At 35.7% G+C, this 10,162-nt stretch overlaps 1 protein-coding gene across 3 annotated transcripts in view; it reads right to left on the reverse strand.

Moving 5' to 3' along the window:
- The window catches only part of LOC117118468 (E3 ubiquitin-protein ligase TRIM71-like), a 13,302-nt gene extending 6,186 nt beyond the window's left edge, over positions 1-7,116 (reverse strand). For 2 of the 3 annotated variants that reach the window (XM_033263060.1, XM_033263059.1), the window contains exons 1-2: positions 6,977-7,116; positions 668-778 (exon numbers count right to left, since the gene is read on the reverse strand). In XM_033263060.1, the coding sequence (XP_033118951.1) occupies positions 668-752 (85 nt within the window). In that variant the 5' untranslated portion in view covers positions 753-778; positions 6,977-7,116. The remainder of the gene's footprint in view (positions 1-667; positions 779-6,976) is intronic. The other variant, XM_033263061.1, reaches the window with a different exon arrangement.
- Between the last annotated feature and the right edge of the window lie 3,046 nt (positions 7,117-10,162).

Consider the following 10,162-nt stretch of genomic DNA (forward strand, 5'->3'; position numbering starts at 1 on the left):
TTTATTGAGCGTTACGTACGTATTAGGTCAAAGGTTACCACAAATTTAACAAAACCTCTATTTTACGAATCCCCCGATTTACGTACGCCCTCTGGTCCCGTACCGTACGTAAAATCGAGGTTCTACTGTATTTGAATAGTTTCAGTACATAGTGTACACACCAAAATTAATAATCGTCCCATCCGTAACATTTGAGGAGTTTTTTTTTACATTAATATGAAAAGTAATACTACAAAAAACTTGATATTCAATTTTCTCCTACAAAAAAACTACAAGTTAAATATTTTATCAACAAGTTTTATCAAATGCCCCATAAAGTACTGTACTAAACCTCCAATTATTTTTTGCAATATAATCATTACAATCTCAAATAGTTTCCTCTGGTTTCTGAATGTATGAACATGGAAAATTCTTGTGAGTCAAAAATAAAAAACAAACTTTCTAACATCTACAACCAACTTAGCAGTCCTGAAATTGCATTACCAGTCATTGTCTAATGAAGATCCACTGATAACAGATTGAAACATTACAAAAAGTATGTACTATCATTGGTTTACGCACAAGAGTTTTCTTTGTTCATGTGATCAGTCAGGGTAAGGAAAAATCAGTGCAAATGAAAGTGATGATGTCACCAATGATAAAAAATACTATAAAATATAGAATATACCTTTGTTGGGTTGCTCTATTGAAGCTGTTTTCTTAAGCTTTTTAGTTGGTCCTTTCTGTCCGAGATTTCTCTTTTTGGCTTCCATTTCTTTTTTTGGCTGACCTTAACTTTCTGTTTGGAAAATTGTGAAACATTCAATTTCAATTCAATTCATTTTTCTTTTTTTATGTACAACTTTTAAAGAAAAACATAAATATTCATTTCATTTCATTTCTTTAGGCACGAGGGCCAAAGATATGCCAATAAGTGAACTTAATCACTGTCCTACGTGGCATATCCATTTAACAACAGGGGACTTAATGGACCAGTACACCAGGGTAACCCCCTATTCTTCTCGAATGATGTACCGGGTTCAAGTGCACACGAGCCAAATGCGTACACTGGGCCTACAATTTAAAGTCCTTATCCGAGAAGACTTGTTCCACCACCGGAACCACTGGCGAGTGAGCCGTTCGAATCAGCGCCGATATTAGAGTTGAAGGTTACGGTGCCTCTGACTTAACCGCTCGACCAATCAACTCGCCAAAATTCAAGAAGCTTTATTGTCTGCTATGCATGTAAGTAAATTTATGTACAGAAAATTGGAAAACGAAGTGAAGATACTTTAAAAAGAGCAATATTTTAAAGATTTGTTAAAACTGGTAAAACCGTTAAAAATTATGGAATTAAAAATTATAGCCTTAGTTGCACTTGTACTAAAAAGATGGATACTATTTAATTAATATCTAAAGAGGCAAAAACCCAAAAAGCAAAAGCTTGTGAAGCGCTGCCTGGAAAAAAAAAAAGAAAGAAAACGTCAATAAATTGTAGAAATATTCTGTTAAAAAATTTAACTTAGTATAAAAAAACACTGTTATAAAATATCTGATTATAAATATAATTACCTGGGATAAAAACATGAACTTATATTTAGTTTTAAAGATTATTTAGTTTTCAAATTCATGACTGAGATATTAGATACTTTTTTAGATTTATTGAGAACAAATTTGTTGATGGGGATTGAATTAAATTGGTAGGTAGGCTGTTCCAAAGTTTGGAACCTGAAAACTGAATATTGTGTTGAATAGACAATGTTTTGTGTAAGGGAATATGTATTTTGTTTAGGGTTCGTGTATTATGGTTATGATAATCTTAATTGTATTCTAAACCAGAACCCTGCGGGTGTGTACGTTCCTTTGTACATAAACGCAGTTTAGAGGGATTTGTAGTCCAGTAATGGTTTCTAATGTTTTTACGTACACCTACACCCCCATACAGGTCCGTCCATCAAATGCTGTATATTTACATACCTGCCAACATTCGAATATCAAAAAGAGGGATGCTATTCATTGGTGACAAAAAATTTAGATGGCAATTATATCCTAATTCCTGTACAGTTGCTTTAAACAAAACAAGAGTAACTTAATTTCAAGTGTACTGTTTATTTACCTCACAACCAAGAAAAAATATGTAAGTTACATTTTAATCAGTAGGCTTACAGACTTCACTATGAAGGGCACGGTATGTTGCATGTTTCGCTGGATCTCATTGGAGTCATAACATCAATATTTATTCGAATGACACTTATAATCTCTGTTCAACATTTCCAGCTTGTGTGTCATTAAAGCACTTTAAGTTTTTGTTGTCATGCTAGGTCGAAGCTTGGTTTTGTTTTTTCGACAATAGAGAAAACTCCCTCAGTCACTACTGCTATAAAATATTACCATAGTTCCCCGGGTAGAATCCCACACGGACTTTACGCCCAACTTTGCGTACTCGAATTTCCCCGGGTGTTTTAATTTTTGGTGACCAATGTTAGTTTTAAGCAATTTTAAGAGTTTCAAGTCGGCAGAATTCGGAGACAATTCCTTTATTTTTTGAGCATTTGTTAAATTTATCAACCTAGGCCTAGGCCGACTTACCCAATCCTCAGACCCTGGGACTTCACCCCAGTTTCGCGTTCATGGGGATGGGATTATACCCGGGGAACTACGGACTAATATTCCCTTCATCAAACTGGCAAGTAGTGGATACTTCTTGCAATTAATTTTTTTTTTAAATTCTAAAAATAGGGACGTCCCTATTTTTTGGTGTTTTTGACATCGGAAATCGGGACGTCAATTTGAGATAACAAATTTTGAAGTATGATTAACATTTTCGGGTATCCAAAGCTGTCATGTCCTAAAAAGTTCCCACCTTAACCCAAAGCATGGTAGGGCTGGGGTGGTGTTGGGTTACACCACAAAATGTCCTTCATTTTTATTTTTTCACAATTTGTCAGATTTGCCACTGTTTGAACTTGACTGGTCAAACCACAGAACCAAAGTTGGCGGTTTTAGAAGTCAAACTTATCCATTTATCATCTACTAAAATAGTCTTCGTTGTTTGACATACCTCCATGGTTTGACCATGGACCTATTGGTTTGACAATAACAAATTTTCTTTCGTTCTTCAAAATCTGCTTAGTGACACGCATGCGTAATAAGTAGAATAGTTATCACATAACTACAACCACTGCTCTGCATACTGCATGTCACGCATGCGCTGTATGGTGGTAGGTAAAACGTGCCTCGGTCAATGATTTATCTTCTAGTTTGCAAAGAGTTAAGAATTCGGAATACTCATTTATTTTACATATTCAAGTATACATGACATGATTATGTTGTAAACCAGTAAAATTACACAGCAGTCGTAAACAAAAAACTTCATTATACTGACGACATATATGTTTTTCTGTGTTTAAAGAACAGTAACTGTGCACAATTTATTTTTTTCTGCACCACTTTCTTTTCGTTTTTTTATATATAGCCCTAGAGAAATTTCATTTCAACGATTGTAAATAGGCTATCAAACTAATGCCGCCAAAACTGTCAACTTTTGCTCTGTGGTTTATCAAGCCACAGACCTCTAAAGTCTAATTCCAGTAATGGAGGTCAGAATAGTAAGTTGTGTTTATATTGAATGCATTTATGCTACATATTCAATCGTTACAAATACTCTTGATTTTTATTTTGTCGCGGATTATTGTTTATTGATCTGTATGGTAGTCTTGCGGTAGACCAATATATTATTTATTTTAACAAGACTGACTGAATGCTGCTGTCGTCGTCGTGTTTTGTACGTATTGCCAGGGAGTTGTTATAGTGTATTGCACACCAACAGCAACGTCAATTGCCGTGTTCATCATGTGTAAAAGAAAAGGTAGGTAAGCACATTCGATTCAATACTATAATGTAAAATATTGTTCAGATCACGTTAATTTTTACTAAAACACACGTTACACCTACTAGACGACAAGCAGTAGTCGACTTACCACAACTACCTAAGTTCACGCTAGGGCCTAGACGTTCGCATAAACAACACAGACAACTTCTCTAGAGTAAACTGTATACTCTCGCGATAGAAAACAAAATTTCCACAAAATATTAAACATGTTTGATCCAATACCATTATGTAAAGACCGTGTTTGGTTAGATCACTTTTTTTTCATTTTTAATAACACGTGCACCTGCTACATTAACACGACAGAGGCCTAACCCTACCGACAATCCCGTAAACAATTGGTCAACTACACCAACAAGGTATGCATTATGGAGCTCGCTTACCCTCTCGCGATGAAAAACAAAATGTCGGCAAAGTTTTTCCGATGCATGCGCATATCGAAATTTTCTTCTAAAAACGACTCAAAAATGGTGGTGGGGGTATATGTTTTATCACGTACGTCCTACATTTCTCATCTAACATAAAAAACAAACAATTCTTGCACAACTACATGTCCACCAGTTACTATGAGGAAAACATTATACCCACCGTGAGGCACCGTTTAGGAGCCTATTCGTTTACAAACCCGCTGCTCACTTTGCTCACACACACACACACACACACATTTCATGTTCGAATTATCCCATTAGTTCCTTGTGAACTTAAGGTCACAAAGGAACTAATAAAATTGATGCTATTCCACATATGCCTCGGTTATAGATTGGTTGACAGACATGAAAGTACTGCAAGACACTTTTAATTTATTGAGACATTGAATTTTATTGGTACGAAATTTTCGGTAGCACCTGCTACCTTCTTTAGCGTATGAGTATCTAAAGATATATATTACAGCAAACAGTATACATGTTAACAATAGAGATAATGATGGATGTACCGTAGTTATTGCACATAAACAATGTAAGTCACCATGAATAGAGCCTTTAATGAAGCGGAACATTTTACAAGAATAGTGGATACTAATTTAGTGGGATTAAGATAATAAATTAAACCATTATGAAGAATAGCCATGAAAATAATAATAAATAAATCAAAATATAAAAAAAATATGTATAAATAGAGGCCTATGATAAATTACAGGAATGAAAAACGGGAACTACTAAAGAGTTATGTAACATTATTTTAGTGAATGTAAAGTCTGAAGCAACACCTAGTTCCTTATTAGCTCCTATTTTATGAGTCCTAAGTTTCAAAATCCATTTAATTTCAGCACATCTTCTTTCATTAAGTGATCTGAAGTTGTTATCTATAATGATACATCTCATATTATTAATGGTGTGCCTAGCTCCGTTAAAGTGTTTAGCTAAAAGAAGATTATAATTGTTTTTTATAGAGACTTGGAATCCTTTGTCTAAATGTGCAGCCACTCTCCCCGACATAACATACCCCTTTACATACGGTACACCATATGAGATATGATATTATGGGCATTGCAAGTGAGCGAAGGGGGTCTGATGGTGATTTTAGTGTTGGGTACACGGATGAGACTGTCTGTTATGAGGATATGGCAAATATTACAACTGGGTTTACCGCAAGGTTTGTAACCTGGTTGGGGACGGGAAGAGGAAAGATTGGAGAATGTGAGCAAAGATTTTAGGTTGGGGGTTGTCTTCTAGCCAATACGGAGGGTTCTTTGAAAGCTTCAATGTCAGGTATATTATTTTGGATAATTTTGAAGTCGTTTGGATAGGTGACTGAGTTAAGTACTGTGGGTGGAAACCATAGGGAGCCGCTGAGATAGGGTTTTGGGTTTGTATTGTAGAAGTTGATCTCAGGTTTTGTTGGATGTTTTGGCCAGGTATTACTTTATTATTTTGATGGGATATTTACTTTGTGCAAATTTGTTGACGAGCGTGCCAATGTGTTTGTCATGTTCTTCTACAGAGCAGCTTGGCTGTAGATGACCGAGTGTTTGATGCTGTCAGGGTGTGCACATATATATATATATATATATATATATAGAAAAATATGGAGACGATGGTAAATGAAAATACAGACATCGAAGGTAGACTTAATAAACTATTTGTTATTTTAGATATACACCCTTTATTATTATGTTAATGTGACAAGATGATCTGTCTAAGCTATTTGATTATGTCTTCACTTACACGCTGAAGATGGTTGTAGGAACAACCAAAATATATGTGAAACTTATAAATAAATCGTGTTTGGATTCAATATTTCGACATTAATTATGTCATCATCAGGAATATAAATTGAACGACTTCAATTTATAAATAAATATTTTTGTGTTCCTTAAAGTCTACCTTCAATGTCTGTATTTTCATTTACCATCGTCTCCATATTTTTCTATCTTACTTTGAACACACGTGCTTACCTATGTTATAATATATACATATATATATATATATATATACATATATACAATGTACATTTATATATATATATATATATATATATATATATATATAAAACTTCTGAATATATTTCATGTACTATGTAGGCCTAGCTAGGCCTACAAGCAAACTATAGTATATGAACATGCCAGAATTAGTATAATAAAGTATGTTGTTAATTAAAACACAAACAATATGATAAAAAGTTTCATTTTTCTAAATAATATGTTGTTAATAAAAACATAACAAAACGAAAATAACCAGGCCTAATAAATAACCCCGATGCGCTTTCGCAACTCCATTGGCGCTCCATACTGTATATGTGGCGATGTCAAGCAAAAACGGTCGGAAGTCGGAAAAACCGAATTTTTATTTAACACCATCAGCTGAATAATCACATTATAATAAATAAAACAGTGAAAAAATTATTAAATTCTGATACTTAGTTCTAAAGTTATACCGATTTATATAGCGAGAGGTTAGCAGTTACTGTTTTGAAGAAACGGCGATAAAACTGATGTTTATAACGCCCAGTCACTGGCAGTGCGCTCAGCGTGTGGCTCACTCACATGTGTTCGGTGTGTTCGATACTTCCTTAACAACGGAGGTGTTACCATTGACCGATTGAAATGAAATTTCGCAAAAACATTTTAAATAATGTATTTTATAACTGTACCAAGTTTCATGTACTTACATTCATTAATAAATGTGATATTACGGATTCAAATGTGATGTGTAAACAACCGGAAATCGAACACTGCGACCTTGAAACTAGTGCGTTAAACTATTACAGAACGCGTTTTATTTATCAAGTCTGTGTTATACAGTATAGCCCATTTTTCATGTACCTGTACTACCGAACTTTCTTGTGTAAAAGAAACAGTATTATCAAAGATACTAGAAATACAAGATAGAGTTCTCCACACAAAAAAAGTGTTCCACCGTGTTCCACCGAAATGCATGGTGGGAATACGAAAGCTGGGACGCCCCCTATAGCTGGATTTAAAAATCTTGTGCCACACTTTCGTTACCAAGTCGTCGCGTATTTTATTATCAATTCTCAACAAAGATACTAGATATAAAAACAAACTGGAAAGACACCCAGACAGTGACATCGGTGAATACATAACCTCCTTGGTGGCGGTAGAAATCGTTGCTATTATCCAAATAATACACAAAACAATTAAAGCATAATCATGAATCAGTAAAGGATATAAAATAACAATACAGGGCGGAATCGCATGGCCGGACGCACTCTTAGTGAAAAAGTTTTCCTCCATTAGTGGAAAAGGAAGGGCGCCTTTTGCGTCTGGATATACTTAGCAACAGAAGGGCGCCCTGTATGTTGGGCACAAAGTATAGGAAACTTGCATGGTTAAAAAGATGGGCGCCGCCTACGTTGGGCACGACTTCCGCCTCATTTTTACAATGCGAGAACTCTATCTTGTATTTCTAGTATCTTTGGTATTATTGTTTTATAATTATTACAGCAGTAAACAAGTAACTTCGAGTTTCGAGCTTCGATGAAAACATGTAACGCGCACTACTACCTTGCAGACGCTTCCAACGAAAACCCAAGCGACGCGGTCTTAGACACGCCCCAAAAATGGTCAGCTGACTGGATTATACCAATCAGCATGCGTGTTTCCGTTTGTTGCTAGGCCGCTTCCGAATTGTTTACAGTACCAAAACGACTGTTTTGATTGGTTAAACAATTTGTGAGGATGAACTGACCAATCAAAATTGTAGCTGACATTCTAAGCTTTCCAACGATATCAAACTTGACACGAGTTTGACCCCGGAACACGATTGAAAAAAACAGTAATTTCGTGAGTATTTTAACACGTTGACTGCCAGACCTTTTTTTAAGGTTCCTTCCCGTGTGCCAAAACAAGTTTACATGTACAAACATGCTTTTTTGAAATTTTATCTAGTCATATGTCATCAAAATGAAGAAATTGGCGGGAAAATATTAGGGGGCGAGTATACTCGTCGATGGCACTGTGATAGAACTTTTTACTGACTGTGCCAAATGCGAGTTATCTCGTCCGCTTTTTGCATGAATTGGTATATGTTCAAAGGGCGCCCCCACTTGTACCGCTCGAGTGTACTACCGGCAAAATAACACAACAGACATATATATGTCATTTGTACGTTATCGTCTAGGTGTATCTTCCCCGAACTACCAGCCGTTGAGTCTGTGGTCCTACATTGTATAATAAAGAAGTTATAAACGCTAGAATGTTTCCCCCGATTTGACGAGTATACTCGTTCCTGGCGCCCTCAGCAACACCCTGTGAGCGAGTATACTCGTCGCTGGCAGCCAACGTGTTAAACGATGATTTGCCTTCCATGGCTAGGTAGGCTATTTATTTCAAGTTAGAATGCAACGGCTGAGGCTATCGGCACTGCCGCAGTGCGGAAAAAGGCTGCTGCTTTCTATCGGCACTGCCGCAGTGCCAAATAAGCTCCTGTTTTCTATCGGCACTGCCGCAGTGCCAAATAAGCTCCTGTTTTCTATCGGCAGTGCCAAAAAAGCTTCTGTTTTCTATCGGCACTGCCGCTGCCGCAGTGCCAAATAGGTGCTGTCTTCTATCGGCACTGCCGCAGTGCCAAATAAGCTCCTGTTTTCTATCGGCACTGCCGCAGTGCCGAATAAGCTCCTGTTTTCTATCGGCACTGCCGCTGAGCAGCAGTGCGAAATATGTGCTGCCTTCTATCGGCACTGCCGCAGTGCCAAATAAGCTTCTGTTTTCTATCGGCACTGCCGCCGTAATTTATTATTTAACATATTTATTAAGCTTGCTAAGATTATAATTATAACATACAATTTCTGTTGACATTGCACCACTTTATTTATAGGACTCATAGGCCTACAATGTGGTCTGTTTTACTAGGCATTGGCCATAATTTAATGCTCTATCTGTCATAATTAAATTCAACATTCATACAGGAACTGGTTTTAGGTGTTTTATAACAACTTGACCGTGATTTTAGGGGCGCCTGAAGGAAAGTAAATTAGGCCAGAATTAAGAATTGTGACATAAGCCTGCTGACGGCATCCAGGACTTATATACAGTATTGGTATTCGCAATGGGTGACTGACGTCTTTTATATAGAATTCCCTTTACAATATTTACAATTTTCAGTTTTTATTCGTAGTCGTAAGTGACCGTTTAATAAACAAAAGAACAAACAGTTGTTACCGTATCGTAAATAATCCTGTATTAAATTATCATAATTATTTAAAGTATAACAATTTTTTCCGCAAGTATTTGGGATGGGTACGGGTAAAAACTTCAGTCCAGGCATAATTTTCAGCTTGCCGTTATTTAATTGCAATAATAATAATTATTATATATATAGGCCTATACATATACAAATATTAATATATATGAATACTACTGATATAATGAAGTATATAGTGAAGTAGTTAACTATGTCGTTTATATTTTTTTCTAATGCAACTTTGACTATGACATACTGTACCATCATAATAGTTTGTATTCGTAGTCGTAAGTGACCGTTTAATAAACAAAAGAACAAACAGTTGTTATCGCAAATAGTCCTGTATTAAATTATCGTAATTATTATTATTATAGTATAGTAATTTTTTCCGCGATACCATCATAATAGTTTTTTTAATACTTCAAAAAAGTTACCATTAAATTCCAAGTATATTTAATTTATACATCACTCCTTATCGTCATTAGCCCTGAACCTACAGGTAAAATTAACATTAAAAATGGCCTACAAAAACGACAGAGTGAAATTACAAACGGGGTGTGTCTCACACCTAATTGTATTACGCTAAACAATACAAAAAGTACAATATACAAGTGCAGTGAGGGCTTGCTTTTCTGAATCTAAAGTCTATGTC

This window comes from Anneissia japonica, unplaced genomic scaffold (assembly GCF_011630105.1).
Source record: "Anneissia japonica isolate Jap-2015-1 unplaced genomic scaffold, ASM1163010v1 scaffold287869_len1821871_cov162, whole genome shotgun sequence".
Classification (NCBI taxonomy): Eukaryota; Metazoa; Echinodermata; class Crinoidea; order Comatulida; family Comatulidae; genus Anneissia; species Anneissia japonica.